This window comes from Scyliorhinus canicula, chromosome 20 (genome assembly GCF_902713615.1).
Source record: "Scyliorhinus canicula chromosome 20, sScyCan1.1, whole genome shotgun sequence".
In the NCBI taxonomy this organism is placed as follows: Eukaryota; Metazoa; Chordata; class Chondrichthyes; order Carcharhiniformes; family Scyliorhinidae; genus Scyliorhinus; species Scyliorhinus canicula.
In genome coordinates this window covers 23,937,933-23,957,579 of record NC_052165.1, presented here as the reverse complement: position 1 = coordinate 23,957,579, position 19,647 = coordinate 23,937,933, and the positions used below count along the sequence as shown (strand labels likewise).

Here is a 19,647-nt window from a genome sequence, read left to right as displayed (position 1 = left end):
CTCAGCGCACCGCTCGAGTCTGGCCACAACGGGGAAGGCATCCCTGGGAACGGGAGGGGGTCCAGAACGGGGGCAGTGGGGGGGAGACGGGGGAGGCAGTGGGGGAGACGGAGGGGGCCGTGGGGGAGACGGAGGGGGCAGTGGGGGAGACGGAGGGGGCAGTGGGGGAGACGGGGGAGGCAGTGGGGGAGACGGAGGGGGCAGTGGGGGAGACGGAGGGGGCAGTGGGGGAGACGGGGGAGGCAGTGGGGGAGACGGAGGGGGCAGTGGGGGAGACGGGGGAGGCAGTGGGGGAGACGGAGGGGGCAGTGGGGGAGACGGGGAGGCAGTGGGGGAGACGGGGAGGCGGCAGTGGGGGAGACGGAGGGGGCAGTGGGGGAGACGGAGGGGGCAGTGGGGGAGACGGGGAGGCAGTGGGGGAGATGGAGGGGGCAGTGGGGGAGACGGGGGAGGCAGTGGGGGAGACGGAGGGGGCAGTGGGGGAGACGGGGGAGGCAGTGGGGGAGACGGGGGAGGCAGTGGGGGAGACGGAGGGGGCAGTGGGGGCGACGGAGGGGGGGGGGCTTAGGAAGAGAGTGAGCCGTCCAACCCCGTAACAAAATGTCTGCCACCATGCCATGGTGTGCAGGTGACGAGGACACGGCCGCTGGTTCCCCTGTGGCTTCCGGCCACAGGCCACTGACGCACCCGTGAGGAGGCCATAGTTTACTGGCCGTTGGATGCAGAAAGTGACCAGGGGTTAGGCTGACCGCGTGTCAGCAGCGCGACCAGGCCACCGGGACACACTGGTATCCCATGGCTGGCGGCTGCCGAGGTGTCGACTAACGTCCGTCTAACATGTCCCGTTTCTCTGCCTCCTACCACCCTTCTGTAGGTTAGCACAATGCATGGGAACAGAACGGCTATGTTCTGCGCAGTGGTTGGGGCAGCAGCAGAGGGAAGGGCCGAGGAGTTGCCAGTCGTCGAGCAGCATGGGGGGGGGGGGGGGGGGGGAGGAGGAGGAGGAGGAGGAGGAGGAAGAGGAAGAGGAGAGAGTGAGGGTGCAGCCACGGCGTCAGAGGCGACGACCAAAGCCGAGGGTGTACCGTGTCCGGGTCTCTTTCCTAACAATGCCGGACATCACCTGCAGGAGAAGACTCCGGCTGAGTAGGCAGACGGTGATACATATCTGCGAACTCCTGTCGCACCTCGCCCCACGTGGAACGGGGGGAGGACACGCGATCCCGGTAGCCATCAAGGTGACGGTCGCTCTGAACTTCTATGCTACCGGCTCCTTCCAGTCTCCGAGCGGGGACGTCTCTGGGATCTCCCAGTCATCGGTGCACAGGTGCATCCGGGATGTGACCGACGCCCTCTATGCCATCGCCGATCGCTACATCACCTTTCCCGAGGACCGAGCAAGTCAAGACTCACGAGTCCGTGGATTTGCCAGTGTGGCCGGGATACCGAGGGTTCAGGGGTCAATCGACTGTGTTCACGTCCCCATGCGCCCGCCTGCTGTGGACAGGGACGTGTTCACAAACAGGAGGGGGACATACTCCATTAATGTCCAGGTGGTATGCGACCCCCACATGAGGTTCATGAACGTCTGTGCAAGGTTCCCAGGGAGTGTGCATGACTCCTACATACTAGCGCAGTCGTTCATCCCTGCGATGTTTGAGGGACGTCCCCCCCGGCTGAGGGGCTGGTTGCTAGGTGACAGGGGTTATCCGCTGAGGTCTTGGCTGATGACGCCTATACGGAGGCCTCAGACCAATGCGGAAACACGATACAACGAGGCCCATGCAGCAACCAGGGGTGTGGTGGAGCGCTGCCTTGGCCTCCTGAAGATGAGATTCAGGTGCCTGGACCGCTCCGGAGGGGCCCTGCAGTACCAGGCCGACAGGGTCGCTCGCATTGTAGTGGTCTGCTGTGCGCTGCACAACATCGCGATGCAGAGGGGAGATGACCTGTTGCAGGAGGCGGAGGGAGAAGCTAGTGGCAGTGGTGCCAGCACAGAGGAGGAGGAGGAGGAGGAGGAGGAGGACGCTGGCGGAGTGGCGGGCGCAGCACGCAGACACGACCCAGGTGCTGGTGATGTCCAGGAGGCGGCACGACGGACCCGGCAAGGACGGCGGGCACGCGACGCCATGGTGGCAGCACGGTTCACGCATCGCATGTGACGTCCCCGATGAACACCAAACCACCACCTGCATCGCTAGTCATGCAGAGGGTCACCACACAACTGCCACCACCACAACCCCCCCCCCCCCCCCCCCCTCAGTGTACACTGCTCCACTTCGACATGACGCTTATCACTGGGTCCAGACCGAATGGCACAACATTGATGGCTGTGTCAGCGGGTGTGATCAGTGCCATGTGGAATGATGACAGCCCGCTCTGCGAAGAGCTGTGAGCTCAGAATCGTTAGAGAGAGTCTGACCCATGGCAATAGCTGAACCATCCACCTTGGTGGCCGCTGAGTTCGTCACTGACACTCCATCACGTGCCCGCGTGGGCTAGCTGTGGGAGGGGGGTAGGGGCAGGGACTGCACATCCGGCACCGAGGTTTCACCACCCGTCACCCCCAGCGACACTCGGTCACCATCACGATTCCTGTGGCTGTGGAACAATCACACGGTATTACAAGTAAGGTGGAACAGTGCGTTTAATATTAACAATTATTTACAGGTGCCCTAGCCCCGACAACTAAACTGTGCCCTTCACCCGTGCCAACTTACTCAGTGTCTATCTTAGTTGCCTTACGGGCCCTACCACTACGTCTAAGTGAATCCCCAGATGATACAGCAGGAGTGGAGGAGGATTGCTGCGAATCGCCCCCCTCGACTCGTTTCTCCTTGGCCAAGCGTTTCCTGGGGCGACCCGGCCTTGATGGGCCAGGCTGCTCTGCGGGCGTCTCGGGTGACATTGTGCCACCCTGCTCTGCCTGCTGCCCACCCGATGCACCAGGGATGGGACGGGGGGAGGCCGAGAATTCCGGGACGTCCCGTGATGGAGTTAATGGGACGGGCCCCGAAACCTCCTCCTCCCTCGGGGAGCCCGGTGGCCCCCGGGCCTCACTTTGGGACAGAGGTGCGAGCGGGGAGGTTCCCCGTCGCACCACCGACACCTGGCGCTGCCAGTCCTGGAGGCCTGCAACGGTATCCACCAGGATCCGAAGGTTTGCAGAGACGGAGTCCAGGGAGTTAGACATTCCCGCCAGGGACTGTGCGATCTCAACCTGAGTGTGCACGACGCCATCCAGCACATGTGTCAGGCGGTTGATGGTCTCCGCGACTGACAGCTGGGACTGTGCTATCGACAGCTGGGACTGTGCCATGGCGTGCTGCGACTGGCCAATGACCTGCTGAGACTCGGCCATGGCCCGCAGGGCGCCGGCAATGTCGGTTTGGCTCTGGCACATTGCTGCCTGTGAGAGGGCAACCCTGTCCAGGGCCGAGGATGACGCGTGCACATTAACCCCAACGTCTTGCATAACCTGACCCATTGCCTCCACCGCGGATGCCACCCGTGCGGTGTCGGACTGGGTCTCTGCCATGAGCGGCACCACTCCCTGCTCTTGGACGCGGTTCGACTCCTCTAACAGCGTCTGCAGAGTCTGGAAGGAAGCCCTCATCCCGTCATTGTTTCCCTGGGTTTCCTGAGGCATCGGCTGTGCGGGTGGGTTGAGAAACTCCAGGAACTCCGAAAACGTCTGGGAGCCAGCTGCATCCTGGGCCTGGTCTGGCCTCCGCGAGTCCGGGCCCTCTGTTGCTCCGACCTCCACCTGCTGTACCTGCTCATCTGTGATGTGCCAACCAGACTGTGCCCCAGGAGACTCATCACTAAATAGGCCCGCCGGGGTGTGTATCTCTGTGATGATGGATGTGGTGGGAGAAAGCAGTGCCGCTAGCCCGACGCTCTCAATGGTTAGGTCCTCGTCCAGGGTGTGGGGCCGCTCAGCGACAGGAGGGTTGTCCCTGGCCATTTCTGGTGGTGGTGGTGGACTTCGAACCCTCTGTGCGTCCTGGTCCGCAGATTGGGTTGGGGCGGATAGGGCTGCCCGCTGATCGGGCACCCTCTGTTGTGAGGCCCCGGGTGAGGTGGCGGCAGATTCCTGTCTCCGTCTGCAGCCAGACGGCCCTGGTCGTTCGGCATCACGTCCTAGGGAAGAGAATGAGACGGGTTATTTCGATTTGCTCGGCAGGCCGCTGGACGGTCCCAGTGGGCAGGGTGTGTGAAGGGACAGAGGATGGGGAGGTGTCCCAGTGGGCAGGGTGTGTGAAGGGACAGAGGATGGGGAGGTGTCCCAGTGGGCAGGGTGTGTGAAGGGACAGAGGATGGGGGGGGGGGGTGTTTGTCAGGGAGGGTTGTCTCACTTGCTGCAGTTCCGCCAACCTCGCATTGCGCGATATCGCGGGTGGCAGACCCCCCAACAAGGTCCAGTGCCCTCTGTTCAAAGGTGCTGAGGGGGTGCATGTTGGGCGAACCCCCTCCAGTCTCCCCCCCCCCCCCCCCCGGGCAGTTAAGGGGGAGGGATGGTTGTGACTAGGGGGCACCCTCATGGCACTTACCCTGGCAGACCTGGTGAGGTCGTGTAGCTTCTTTCGGCACTGCTCTGCTGAGCGAGGGGTCTGCCCCACAGCACTGACGGCAGCAGCCACGTCACGCCAGGCCTGGCGTACCGTGCTGGCAGGTTGGCGATGCCCTCTCCGCGGGCGGATGATGCCCCTCCTCTGCTCCACGGCATCGAGCAGCGCCTCGACATCTGCATCAATAAAGCGAGGAGCAGCTCGCCTAGGCTCCGACATCCTGCCCGACAGAATCTGTGGTCGCCCGCGCCTTTTTACGGCGTCGGGCGGCGTCACATGGGCGGGTTCGTGTCGTCGTCGCGTTCCGTCGTCATCACGCACGTAATTGACGCGGCCGCGCTGCTAGCCCATTTCCAGGAAGTGAATCGGTCGGGAAGTGAAGCCTTCGCGACCGTCGTAAAACGGTCCCGATTTTTACGACCGTTTGCCGACTTTCCGCGGGTGCGGAGAATTTCGCCCATTTTGTTCACACGTACCGCGTCAGGCATTTCTGAAGAGGAATGATTCCCATAGATCATCAATTGAACAGTCCAATTTATGCTCTCGGCAAACATTTAAATTGTTAGTTACATTTGTTGTAACTAAAGTATTTCAATGGACTATTAAGGAAACCACTCAATTAAGCACTGCACTACTCATTACAATGGAAAACATTATGGTTCCAGATCGATTCACTAACAGTTCTACTGTTTCACGCATGGAAGGTGAAATGGTAATCGAGGAATGAAATGCTGTTAAAAGCATTAATTTTCATCAAAAATCAATATACTAATTAATACGTGATATAAAATAAAAACAGAGTTAAAATGTTTCAAGCTGCTAACACTTCACGCAAGTCTAAAACAAAATGTCGAGATGGCAGGCGGCTAACTTGCTAAGCGTTGGTCTCATTTCCCCCACACAATATGTTGAACTAAAAGCAATTTGTTAGTCTGTGTTAGCAATCAATCAAAAAAGCGTCCTGGGTTTGGACACTCTGGTATCCTTTCTGGGTATGACAAATCAGAAATGCAAATAGAAGCAGTCAATAAGGCAGCTACAAGGGCAACTGATCGTCAGGTTCTGATAGAGAACATAGGGGGTTGTTCCAGAGTTTACTCCAGGGTGGAATGGGGGAGAATGGTATGCTTATTATCAAACACGAGTTGTACTGTTGAAGTGAGTGGGGTCATCTCTGGATGTTCGTGCGCCATGAAATATAGCAGCTTAACGATTCACATCACATCAAAGAGCTTATCAGTTAACCCTTGAAAAGATTGAATAGGCGCATTTGCAAAATCGGGATTCTCCTTCCCGCCAGCCCCACTTTCCTGCGCAGCGAGCCCTCCTCAGCAGCGGGATCCTCCATTTCCGTCAGCCCTGTTTTCCTGCGCAGCGTACCCTCACCGCCAGCCGGATTGTCCGTTCCCGCAGCCGGCCAATGGGGGTTTCCCATTGTAGGCCACCCCATGTTGTCGGCAAACGTGCGGGCGTGGGTGCACTGCCGGATGGGTGTAGGATCCCATCAATGTAGAATTCAGCAGAAGGGATCTCTGATTCACATTGAGGCTAAAATGCTCAACTGATTTAAAAAATACCTGGATCTGCAACAGAAGGTGCTGCAACCAGGGCTGGAAAATGGGATTACAATCAGCGTATAGTTTCTTTTTCATCATTTTGGCCGGCGCTGATGGGCTGAATGGTCCCTATCTGCACTGTAACTTTTCTATGGTTCTAACACCAGGGGATCTGTTGTTCATCTGTGAGTAATTTTATTACTTAATTGAATTCTGTGTTTGTGGCATGGGATCTAATTACAGGAGTAATGAATGCCAGTGAACTCAAGAATGTGCCTGTGGAGGAAAGCCCTGAATTTGTAAGAGGTGCATGTGTATATTACCTGGGCTTGTAGTGTAATGCAATGGGATTAGAGGTTCCAGTGACATTGTGAACACAGTTACTAACAAATAGATGTGGAAGAAGAAAACAACTGTTTGATGTTACAAAACAATCCTATACAGAAGGCGGAGCACATACAAGACATCACTAATTAGATCCCTATTGGGTAAACTGAATATGCATCATTACCTCTTTCCATATCATTCTCAGATCGGCATTTTCTATTTCAAGATTTCATTAATCCAAGTTCCTATGGATCAGTCCAACAGGTGGAATAAAACATATTAAACAATTACCCTCTCACCTTTATTTACGCAGCATGGAAAGTTAATTTGTACATCATGACATTAAGTTTTGAAATGTGTCATCGAGTCATAGAAACGTACAGCGCAGAAAAGGCCCTTCGGCCCATTGGGTCTGCACCTGTCAAAAACACCCATCTAACCATCCTAATCCCATTTTCTAGCACTTGCCCCATAGCCTTGTAAGACCTGGGATCGTTTACTTTTGTCTTTGTCACAAAAGGCGTCATTTGTGTCTTTGATAAGAGCTGTTCTGATTCGATGACACGGACGGAAACTTGATTGGAGGGATTTACACATGAGGCTGGCTGTTACCTTTCTCTGGCAGTGAGCTTGAAGGTGGGGGAATGGGGTGGTTGAATCTAGCTGGTGGCTTAACCGCTGCGTGTCCACCCACACCTGCCCCCTCCGCAATCCCCCGTTCCATCAGGGCCTGCCAGCTTGTCAGCGTGACCATCCATACAATTTTAACACAATGCCGCGACTGGACCATCCTCATTGCCTGTGTGCAGTACTGACAGTGGCCACTTGACTCCCAGTAGTGCTCTGGGTATCTGACACCAGACTTATTGGGCGGGATTCTCCGACCTTCCGCACCAGAATCGTGCCCGGCGGGGGCGGCGGAGAATAGCCATTCACGCTGGAAATCCGGCGAGATGGCACTTCCGCGATTCTCCGTGGACCCGTCAGTCATGCGTGTGCGGCAGGTGAGGCGCCTGTCGGGGGCAGCCCCCACAGCAATTCCCTGTGCTTGACGGGCCGAGTGCCCGCCGATTCTCGCCGGCGTGGTTCACATGTGGTCCCACCCGGCATGACCTTGGCGTTCTGGCTGCGGGGCTGTCCTGATGGGGGGGGGGGGGCGGGGGAGCTCCACATCGGCCAGGCCTGCGATCGGGGGCTACCGATTGGTGGGAACGCTCTTTCCGGGGGGGGGGGGGGGGGGCTATGTTCCTCCACGCCGGGCTCCTGTAGGGCACCGCCACGTTGCGCGGAGGCTGGCCGTGCTGAGCTGCCTTTCGGTGCCGGAACAGCGCACAGCTCTCCTCCACCGTGCTATCCCCCTGAATAGTGATGAATTGCTGGAGGCCCATTGACGCCGGCATACACCACTCTGGTGTTTACGCCGGCGTCAACACTTGGCCGGGATTTCGGAGAATCCTGGTCAAAATTGTCCCTCAGGCGGAGCCCCTGACTTTTTAAGCAGAGGAGGGTTGGGTGGAGACCATGGCTGCCAATAAAATCTATCCCGTGTGTTTCTGGAAAACTGGACATGGATTTGGGAGAAGTCAACATGTTCAATGATTTTGGAGAGGGCAGGGATATTGGAGATGGGGAAATAGTTTGCAAGGATGCGCGGGGCAGAGTTGTGATCTATTTTAAAATAAAATTTGAGTACTGATGCGACCATCAATTCACGCGAGACAGAGAGTTGAAGTGAACTGTGGGGCTTTAATCATCTAGAACAGTGCCTGCCTGTGACTGCCCTGCAAGTGAGAGCCGCCTACAGGGCAGCTGCTCTTTATACCTCCCCTCAAGGGGGCGGAGCCATGGGCGGAGCCCACAAGCGCACCAACATGATACATTCTGTGTAGTGCAGTACAATGGTCCATAGGTGGAGCCCACATGGGCAACAGCGTGATACAATGTAGTACAGTGGTGAATGGTTACTACAATACGTTCACCACAAGTACCCAATTTATTTTTACAATTAAGGGGTAATTTAGCATGGCCAATCCACCTCTCCTGCACATCTTTGGGTTGTGGGGGTGAAACCCACGCAAACACGGGGAGGATGTGCAAACTCCACACGGACAGTGACCCAGAGCCGGGATCGAACCTGGGACCTCAGCATCGTGAGGCAGCAGTGCTAACCACTGCACCAGCTTGTTGCCCTGAGTTGTGATCTTTTGAGGAGGGGGTGATGACGACAAAGTTAAAAGAGAACAGGAGGGCATCTGTAGAGAGAGGACCGTTTCCAAAATCGACCAATGTGGGGACCCGGCATGGAATTTGGGTGATCAGCAGTTTATTGGAAATCAGATCGAAGGAGCAGGTGATGGGTATAATGGAGGATATGAGAGGAAATTTGAGAGAAACTTGGGAAAGATGCACGTTCTGACTAGGGTGAGGGGAGCATTAAAGGAATTTTGCTGGGAGATAGCCATCATCCAGCCAAACCTGCCTGTATTAAAATGGGCCGAAGACAGGAACATGACAGAAAACTGACACCCCTCTCTCCAATGCAAAATTTATGGCCCATCCACCTTTAGTTTTGCCTTCAGAAAAATTCTGTCCACGATTCTTCCACTTTTCAAGTATTTTTCAAATGAGAGAAAATAACTTGAGTTATACGGCCAAATTTCTTTCAAAACAATATTTAGAACTGCCTGTTCTCATTCTTGGACTCGACACACTTTCATAGCATCTCCATCATGCACATTAAGCATTGTATAACATTATTCATGTCTTACAGAATTTTAACTGGAAACATTTCCCACATATTTTTACTGATAGCCACATTCATCTGACAGCTTCAAGAGACTGTTTCCATATCATTTTCCCCTTCCCCCACCCCACCCAATTGTCATAAATCTAGTAATTTTGAGTAGAGGCCTCTCTTTAAACCACATAGTCAGCATTCTGCACAATGTCAAACCACTCCACTGAAGGCCTGTTTGTCCCAGAGTCCGTTTCCAAGCCAATTGAAGTAACCACATCTGGCCCCAAAATACTAACAGAATTCACACAATCAGTGCAGAATGAATGTGCCTATGTGCTTATCTCTCTCAGACGGGACATGGCTATCAGCTAGACGTAAAGAAGTACCCTGGAATTCACACTGTAATCTAACTCAACCTATGGACATCAGAATCCACAGCAGCATTTTGTCCCCGTGGAGGGCAGGAAGAACTGAGTTATTTTAAATAGTCGTTCATTTTCTGTTTCTAACCTTTATTGGTTTGCTATAGTGTTTTTTTTTTGCAATGAGAAATCTTGCCAACCTATTTCAGATTTGTAGGCCGAAAGTTTTAGGATGGGGGGAGCTTGGATCCCGTCATCCGGAAAATTGGCGGGGAAACGGCTGAGCCGCTGCCATTTTACATTCTAACAAGCGTTGACCATTGGACTTCTGCCCCTCACTCGGGAGGAGAGTGCCTTAGGGAGAGCTGCCAGTCAATCTGATTGGCCGGTGGTTCTCCAGTCCCCCAGCAACAACGCTGCTGTAGGCCGTAAGAGGGACTGCACGGAGCTGCATGAGGTTATGTCCCGGGAATCGGAGACCCAAGGAAGTCTAAGGACTGGGGAGTCGCGAGAAATGTAACCAGGGTTTCACAGGATAAACTGGGTGGGGGTGGGGGGGGGGGGGGGGGGGCGGGGGGGGGGGGGGGGAGAGAGGAAGATCTGGAGTTCACCAGGCCTTAATGGGAGGGTGTTCCAGTCATAAGGGGGTTTCTGATGGGGACGCCATCCCTCCTTTCTGCCCAAAGCCATACAATAACAAATGTGGAACTGCTGAGAAAAAAATCCCCATTCAGAAATATTTATTTGGACAAAATTAAGAGGTGTGCTTGAAGCTACTCATCTATAATAATCTGACTGATTGACATTTTTATACCATTGTAGGAACAACAGCCTTTTATTCAAATAACATTTCTGAATGGTTTTTTTTCTCAGCAGTTCCACACTTGTCATTGCTATTGTATGGCTCATTGTTGAAGTACAACATGCATGCTGGGTAAATGGACGTGGAAGGAGATGAGTTGGTGCTGAGTTGGCGTGGAGAGTATAAGGGGGTCATGGGAAGTGGCTGGGGGAATGGATTGGCATTGAGGTGACATGGAGAGCAACTCTACAGTGCTGTAACCACATTGTTTACGAACATAAAGCTTTGATTGACAGCTCCTAGACCACTTCAAACTGAGTTAAGTGTTGTGAATTTCCAGTTAACCATTTCAAAATAACTCATGCATGAAGGGGGGTGATTGGAAAGCTCTTAGTTCTTCCAGACAGGGGTCTCTCTTGTGGAGGGCTTCCTGACAAGGGGCCTCTCTTCTGTGGGTGGGGGGTGGCTCCTGACAGGGGTCTCTTCTCAGAGGGGCTTCCTGACCGGGGTCTCTTCTGGGGGGCTCCCTGACAGGGGTGTCTCGGGGGGCAGGGGGTCTGTGGGGGGGTGAGGTATCCTAATTTAGAAGGTTTCTGTGAGGGGGTCTCTTAATTTGTGGTCTTTGGGGAGCTGCTTATTTAGGGGTTCTCTGGTGGTTGCGGCGGGGGGGTCTGCTGGGTGTGGAGTTGGCAAGACTTCAATTGTAGGGCGCGGAGAGTGGCTCTTGGATGGACTTTGAGGGCAGCTCCATTAAAGAGTTACCCCCTTGGCCCACTGCGAGGTCCATGGCCTCAGTGTCATGCTTATGAAGACCTGTAGTGAGTCTCGCCTAATTGATTCCCGGGCCCAGAGGACCGGAGAATTACCTCAGTCCAGATAATTTAGTGCCCGCCCACCAAATGGATCCAAACAGGCCATTGAGGCCTATTAATCTTAATGACCTATTTGCATCCTCCCACTGGCACAGGGCATGAACCTTGATCCCAATGCTAGCAGGGGGCAGGAGCATCAAAAACGGATCCAGCGCAGAACCCATTTTCTTCCCAAGTGCTGGATTCTCCATCTCATTGCGAACAACACTACCGGCAGTTTGACATTGATCTTGGCACAATATTGCGAATAAAAACTTTGAAACGAAGAACAGGGACAGGATTCTCCATCCCATGTGTCCCCGCCTGCAGCAGGATTCTCCGTCCCACTAACGGCCAATGGGTTTTCCCACGGGAAATCCTCGGGCGTGGGTGCACTGCCGGCGTAACGGAGAATCCCGACAGCGGAGAATCCCGCCCCAGGTTAGCAGGAGCATCAGCGTGTGGAAAGGATTGAAATCAAGCATTTTCTATTTTACTGAATAATTTGGCTATGTAGTTTGAGCATTTTCTCTTTTAATTTCAGTGTGCCAAAATCCCCACCATTGTTACAGAGGTTCACTACAGGCCAATCTCTTCTCACTGATTTCCAGAGAGATTTAACTTGTATTGAAAGTATCCCCACCCCCCCCCAGAATAACATGTCGCTTTAACATGGCTGCATTTCATGACCAATATTGCCAAGTTTCCTTGTGCCAATTTTTTTTGACTTGGATAAATCATTAAAATCTAATCAATTTTCTTGCGGCCTGCAAATTTCCATCCAAAAAATGTGTTGGCTCCAAAATGCTAAATCATCCGTGGTTATCAGGTTACGATATATACTGGCCAAATTAGCTGTGAATAATTTCATAACCTTGCAAGAACTATATTAAGGCCATCAATCTTTCCCATGCAACTGCCTTAATGTTTAGACGACATGGCCAACAAAATGAAATAGATTAAAGAAAGTAACCGTTTTGTAAAAGTTTTGAATTATGATCTTTGACCTGATCGATTGGCAATGTGTTCACAGCAGAACTGAGTTTGTTCATGTTAAGTATTTGCATGCTTTTTGTTAAGTGGCCCAAGCTTTAAATAATGCGATCTCCCCAACGCTGAGATGTGGTGCCAAGAACTGAACACAGTGCTCCGGATGGATCTCACCAAGGTTCTGTACAACTGAAGCCAAACTTCCTCTCCATTGTATTCCAAACCCTTCTGGATAAAGCCTGATATTCCATTAGCCATTTTAATTAAGTTTTGTACCAGTGCACTAGCTTTTAATGATTTGTGTACTTAGACACCCAAATCCCTTCCCTTCTCCACAGTTTGTACTCCTTAGTCACTCAGAAAATACAACATTGGTAATGCGTTATTGCTTTTTCAATCTTTGTCAAAATTCCCAGCGTTGTTTTGCTGATTAATCACAGATAGACTCAGCAGGTTAGATGCCCAATTAGCGTCGTAAACATTTTCTGTTCCTGACTTGGAAATCAAACATTTGGTTCTCCTTGTATTCATTCCAGCCAATGTCTCGTTGTCTGTTTGCTTCCCAGTTTTGTTCTGTCTCTTTGGGTAGAATCTGCCCGCAGGCTTTGGGAGCCCAGTGACCCCAGTGGGAGTCCCGAGCGTACAGTTGCTGTCAACGTCTCAATTTTCTGGGAGACATTGGCCTTCATGCTCGCCATCTTAATAGGGACAGTAGGCAGCCTTTCAGTCCCACTAGCTTCCTCAGAGAACACGGCCTTCATGCTCGCCATCTTAATAGGGACAGTAGGCAGCCTTTCAGTGCCACTAGCTTCCTCAGAGAACACGGCAGCCCCCACACGAGGAGAGGTGGGCACAGCTGAATGCCAGGATACTTGAAAATGGAGGTGCCCTTGCTGGTCTGCACATTAATACTTACAAATCTAGGATATTGGTGACTTGGGTGGAGGAGCAAAGCCTCTGCTGGCTTGGTCTTGGCTGTAATTGCAGCCTTTCATTATTGCAACCCCCCCTCTTTGGGGCACGGAGTCTTTGGTTCTGATTCTCCTTGGCCTGCCTCATTAAGTCTGACTCCATTCAGCTGGAGGTCTCCCTATGCAGCTGAGAGGCCGCACAATTACTCCGACTAGGGCCTTAACTGTGCAAATTGGATGCCCGCTTCCATGGAAGCGGGAGGCATCTACTAGCCTTGTCGAGGAGACCCCAGCCGGGCGCCGTTCGGTACTGGTCCCCAGAAATGGGGACCAAACGGAATAGTACTTGGGAGGGTCTTCCAAGCGATCCGAGATCCCAGATGGTCGGCCCTTGGGCAGTGTGGCACCCTGGCACTGCTGGTGCCACCCAGGCACTTTGTCACTGCCAGCCTAGCACCTGGCGGCAACACCTGGGCAACCTGGTAGTGCCACCTGGGTGTCAGCCTGGCACTGCCAGGGTGCCCAGATGGCACTGCCATGCTGGCATTGTGTACGCACTGGGGATCAGGCCAGAGGTTGCCTTGCCCATAAGTGCTGGGGTGCAGGGATACCTAGGACCGCCCCAAAGGTATGTTGGGACATTGGGGGGCCTTGGAGTTTCATCTGGGGGTCATGAGATCGGGGTATCATTTAAAAATGGCTTCATGAGTGGAGCTCCTCAGTGCAGGAAATGTGGCTACGTGCGGCCGTGGTAGGGCATTCGCCACCAGGGCATAAAAAAACGGAGTGAGATAGATAGCGGAGTCGCTGTTGGCTCTACAAGCACCGGAGATGACTGTTTTACATTGGTTAGGGTGCGCCCTTAGTGCTCAGCGTTTGTTAAAACACTTTGGAAAGAATGTCTGACAGGAAAATGATCTATATTCTCCCAAAAGTTCTTCCTGTCATGCTTTGGTATAGAGAGAATAAGGGGTAATTTTCACTGAGTGATTGTTTAGGATGGCTAATATTTAGTCAAGTTGATTTTTTTATGTCACTTTCAGGGTGGAATTTTCCAATTGTTTTGGCTAAGTGTCACCTCGGGCTCGAAAAGCGGGGTGGAGCTCAATGGTTGCATTGCCAGCTTTTACCGTCATATGTTTTGACAATTATTCAATAAAAATCAAGGAGGTGGAACCCACATTATCACACCAGGACCTTTGGCTCTTGCCAGATCATGGAATTCCTACAGTGTAGATGGAGGCCATTCGGGCCATCGAGTGTCTTCAGATCTCGGAAATAGAATTGTACACAGGTCCACTCCCCAGCCCACCCCGCCCTATCCCCATAATCTAACCTGCATATCCCTGAACACTAAGGGCCAATCTAAGGGGTGAGAGGTATTCTATGTCCATGGGGGAGGTGGGGTCCATGACCATGGTTCGGTTGGGGAGGAGGATTCTGTGGTGGGGCGGGGGCAGTTCCTTTTTATCTATTTTTACTATTGTGACCTTGGGGCGGTGGCATGGCAGCACAGTGGTTAGCACTGTTGTCGCACAAAGCATCAGGGGCCTAGGTTCAATTACAGCTCTGGATGACTGTGAGGAGTTTGCACATTCTCCTTGTGTCTGCGTGGGTTTCCTCCGGGTGCACCGGTTCCCTCCCACAGTCCAAAGATGTACAGGTTAGGTGGATTGGCTATGATAAATCCCTTAGTGTCCAGGGATGTACATGTTAGGTCACAGAGATATAGTGGGGAAGTGGGCCTAGGTAGGGTGCTCTTTCAGAGAATCGGTGGAGACTCGATGGGCCAAATGGCCTCTTTCTGCACTGTAGGAATTCTATGATTCTCATTGGAAGGACAGGAAAGATTCTAAAATTCTTTGATCCTTGTGAGGGTCTCTTGAAATGTCCTTACTCAGCTGATAACTGAGAAGAGACTTTTTGTGTTTTTACCACTCTCAGTTTGATGAAGGTGAAATATACTTATTCATGTGTATTGGCATTGTTTGCAATGAGGGTTATTTACACAGACTCACTGAGCTATAAGAAGCTGCAGTTATTATTCTGAGAATTGATTATGTCAATGTTCAATTGTGAAATGCATTATTACATTGCAGACAAACTTCATTTTGACCAGCACCAATGTTGCATCAATTGCCTCTTCCCCCGGGGAACTGGGGAGCTGGTGTTTAGCTATTTACAGAGGACTAGTGAGGGAAGAATTTTAACAAATGGAAAAGGGTAGGGGTGGAGTTCCAGTCAATCGCCGACCTCAACCCACCTCCAACTCGCCCACCTCTGTCTTCAACTGAGGCGGGTTGATGGACAGGTGACCATCACACTCCAAGAGGACGAGTTGTTACTTTAGACAGAGAGGCTGTGACTGATTTCCGACAGGGAATATCTCAGAATAAGTTAAGGCAGCCAACGGCTTAACATCACAACTGGGTTCCATACCCTGGGATTACTCGTGTGCATCGACACAAGAGATCAAAAAATGATAGATATGTCATTTTAAAGATTACATTGCAGATCAGGTGATCCCTTGGATTGGAATCCACTAACAGTTATTAGAGCGAATGCACTGTAGCCTTTTGTTCTGATCCCCATTTTAACTAATGAGGCAGGTTCCAGGCAGGAGCAAGGAATAAGCACTTTGGTCTTAGATGACTGGGAAACTCTTTCATTGTCAAAGGGTTTTACTTTACCCGAGAGAAAGAACACCCGTATATGATTCAGGAGCAGTCTCAAGGAGTTCCTGTTAGTCCTAATTAATAATAATAATCTTTTATTGTCACAAGTAGGCTTACATTAACACTGCCATGCAGTTACCATGAAAAGCCCCTAGTCGCCACATTCCGGTGCCTGTTCGGGTACACAGAGAGAGAATTCAGAATGTACAAATTACCTTACAGCACGTCTTTCAGGACTTCTGGGAGGAAACTGGAGCACGCGGAGGAAACCCATGCAGACACGGGGAGAACGTGCAGACACCGCACAGACAGTGATCCAAGCCGGGAATTGAACCTGGGATCCTGGTGTTGTGAAGTAACAGTGCTAATCACTCTGCTACCGTGCTGCCCATTAGAGATGAATGGATGCGGGTGGGCAGTGGTTGGAATGGGGAGGGTACTAAAGTGGTTTCAATTTACGTATTACCCCGTACAACTTCCATCAGATAAACTTATTCAGAAGCTTCTGAAAAGGATCAAAGATTTCAGACCATTTTATTTGACTTTGAACAGTTTTATGTACCGTTTAAGTCTGACTCATCTATTTGAAATATCTTGGTTTTATTCCCTGTTTCCATGTATTATTTAATTAGTGAATAAATCTGTCCATGTAGTTTTAGCATACTATACATACATTGGTGTGACAGCTTTTTAATTTTGTCCTTATGGAAGAAACAGAAGAGTGTGATGGTGTTTTTCTACTAATCAATAATGAAATGAAAATGGCTTATTGTCACGAGTAGGCTTCAATGAAGTTACTGTGAAAAGCCCCTAGTCGCCACATTCCACCACCTGTCCGGGGAGGCTGGTACAGGAATCGAATCGTGCTGCTGGCCTGCTTGGTCTGCTTTAAAAGCCAGCGATTTAGCCTGGTGAGCTAAACCAGCCCCTGGTGCAGGATGCTCAACTTAGTGGCAGGTGCATGGTCTGCTCATGCAAGCTAGCTTTCTGTTGAAAACATAGATACTTAAAGCAGTGTGGATGATAGATTTAGAGGCTGTAATGCAAGGTGTGAGGGCAGTGGCTGTCAGAAGAGCAGTTAAAATTCCCAGATTGTGTAATCTTTGCTGTGTCTAGCGGAAGAGCGAAAATGAACACTCACAAATGAACAATTACTTGGAAGTCGGAATTACTAGGGTAATGTCTAGGGTAATGTCTATGAAACACAGGAATATCCAGTAAATCTTGATTATCTGGCAGGTGTGGGTAATGGACGGTTATGTTTAATCAAAAATGTCTGAAAGTTCTGAGTTACCAATGAAATACATGGCAAAGTGACAAAGTGCTTGGCACTGTTGCCTCGCAGCTTCAGGTACCCGGGGTCAATTCTGGCCTCCCCGTGTCTGCGTGGGTTTCCTCCCACAGACAAAAGGACGTGCAGGTTAGGCAGATTGGCTGTGATAAATTGCCCCTTAATGTCCAAAAGGTTAGGTAGGGTTACTGGGTCACGGGGATAGGGTGGAGGTGTGAGCTTAAGTGGAGTGACCTTTCGAAGGGACAGTGGATTCGATGGGCCGAATGCCCTCCCTCTGCACTGCAGGAATTCTATTCTATAATTTTATGAACACTTGTAGGATGGACAAATATGCAAGTACGCAGGAAGTAAAGAACGGTATTCTTTTTTACTTCTAATCTTCAGCAGAACATTAAAACATAAATTAAAGCATGATGTAATACAGTGTCCAGGTACAGGCTCCGGATAACTTTGTAAGTGCTTCTAGTTGGTGAAGTGACAATTCGATTAGGAGAACAGAATAAATTCTGTTTCAGAAAGAATTTTGTTTGGTAGAATGCCAGATGACACAAGGTTTACTGAGTTTTAAATTTAACTCAATAGACTTGAGAATTTGTGATTGATACAGACACTCCCATTTCAATCCCAAGGCTGTAGGGAGGCCATAAAGGGGTCTGGGTGAGGAATTGGGATTGTTAGCATCGGGTTTTGTGGGACAAGGAATGCCCTTAGTATTTCGAAATGGTGGCTGCAGTGATCTGGCAGACTTACGCAATGAGTTGAACCAGATGTCAAATGGTGCAGACATTGACCTGTGCGCAGTGGATGTGCACCAGTAGTATGCAGGGTAGGCAGATCTTAACATCAAAGTGCTGTTTTTTACACCACAGATGCCATTTTGGAGCTTAACTCTTCAGTGTATGTCCTCTCTTAACCTTGCACTGCTGACAAAATGTTCAACAGCAAGAAGGTCATTGGACAATGCTATTTAAAGGGATCAAACTTTAGTCGCCGCTTGATTTCTTCTAGCCGTTGTTATCATTCCACACAAGTTTGGTGCTTTCTATAGTTGCTTCAAGTTGCAAAATGTTACAGGGAATGATGTGGCAGATGCTGAAGGATTGTTTGCTAGTCGCACCCAATATTGGTTCCCTGATAATGCGCCCAACCAGCGGACAACGTGGCCAGTGCTGACTGGATTAATTGAGGAGGCTGCAGAAAGCTGCCCTGTAGCGTACATTTCAATTCAGGGGTGCAGTTTAATTGTGTATTATGTCCGCCTGACCCATTTTCGAGGATAGCCAATTTAGCCTGCCTCCGAGTGGCATGCTACCAATAATGTATGCAGTAACCTGAAAATAACTGAATAAATAAAAGCGAAACAACATGACTGCCCATGGAACAATCTAAGCATATGGTAGTATTTCAATGCGCTGCAAATTTACTTGATCCAGAGTCAAATATTGGTGAAATTCATGGAAATGGCCTATGTTTATTTATTTAATCTTGATAAGTTTTGTGTTTCAGTATATTGGGACTCCTAACACTCCAAATGGGTGTTAAATTAACTTCATTTTAAGTGCATCTTTTTTCAGACCATGTAAATCAGTTTGTTTGTGATCTCTTTGTCTTTAGAATGTAGACCCCGTGAGGGTTGGGATTTTCATGGGACCCGAGGATGCCACTGGTGGGAAGGGCACGAAAACCCCTGTCTGTCAATTTGTTTTTTAAATTTTTTCAGAGCTTAATTGGGCTTTTAAATCCGAAAGGAAGGTACCTAATAAACCTCTTCCTCTTTCTTCCAGCTACCTTGCAGTGACACAGTTTTCTCCTACACATGCCCGTAAGACTTTCCCATGTTTTGATGAACCAGTATACAAAGCAACATTCAAAATTACTATCAAGCACCAAGAGCCTTACTTGGCACTGTCTAACATGCCAGTTGTTGCCGTAATTCGTGAGGAGGAAGGATGGGTGACGAAGCTGTTTGCGGAAACGCCTCGCATGTCCACCTACTATCTGGCCTGGGCAATCTGCAACTTCACCTTTAAGGACACAGTCACCGAGAGTGGGATTACTGTAAGTTCACTTTTGCAAATTAACAATGGAGTTTGTGTCACTGCAAAATGTGATGGTATTTAGAGATAAAAGAACAATAAAACAACTTGCTGAATATCTGTAACAAAAACAGAAATGCTAAAAGTATCCAGAATAACCGACGGCATTGGGAAAGGAGAAAAGGTTTAAACCAGTCGGTTGAGTTCTGACCCATGGTTTCCATTCAAACCATTGACTTCATTATTTTATTTCAGGTGCTGATGCACTTGCAATGCCTTTCTCTATGTGACTGTCTTTTAGATTTAATTTACTGCTATTAATGATGCTATTAATTCTAGTTACTTGGAAAAAAAATCTGATTTTCCACCATGAACATGTTGGCTGGGGTTCTCTGGCCTCCCAGCCATGTGTTTCTCGGCAGCGGGAGGTGACACGCTGTTCGCTGGCAGCGGAATTGCTGCTCCCGCCGTTGTCAATGGGAATCCCCATTGAAACCACCCTATGCCACCAGGAAAGCTGCAGGGAGTGGGGGTG

At 50.6% G+C, this 19,647-nt stretch overlaps 1 protein-coding gene across 1 annotated transcript in view; it reads left to right on the top strand.

Moving 5' to 3' along the window:
• Positions 1-19,647, top strand: part of LOC119954896 (thyrotropin-releasing hormone-degrading ectoenzyme-like) — a 136,139-nt gene that overhangs the window by 14,620 nt on the left and 101,872 nt on the right. The window contains exon 2 of the mRNA XM_038780529.1: positions 18,861-19,134. Coding sequence (XP_038636457.1) covers positions 18,861-19,134 — 274 coding nt within the window. The remainder of the gene's footprint in view (positions 1-18,860; positions 19,135-19,647) is intronic.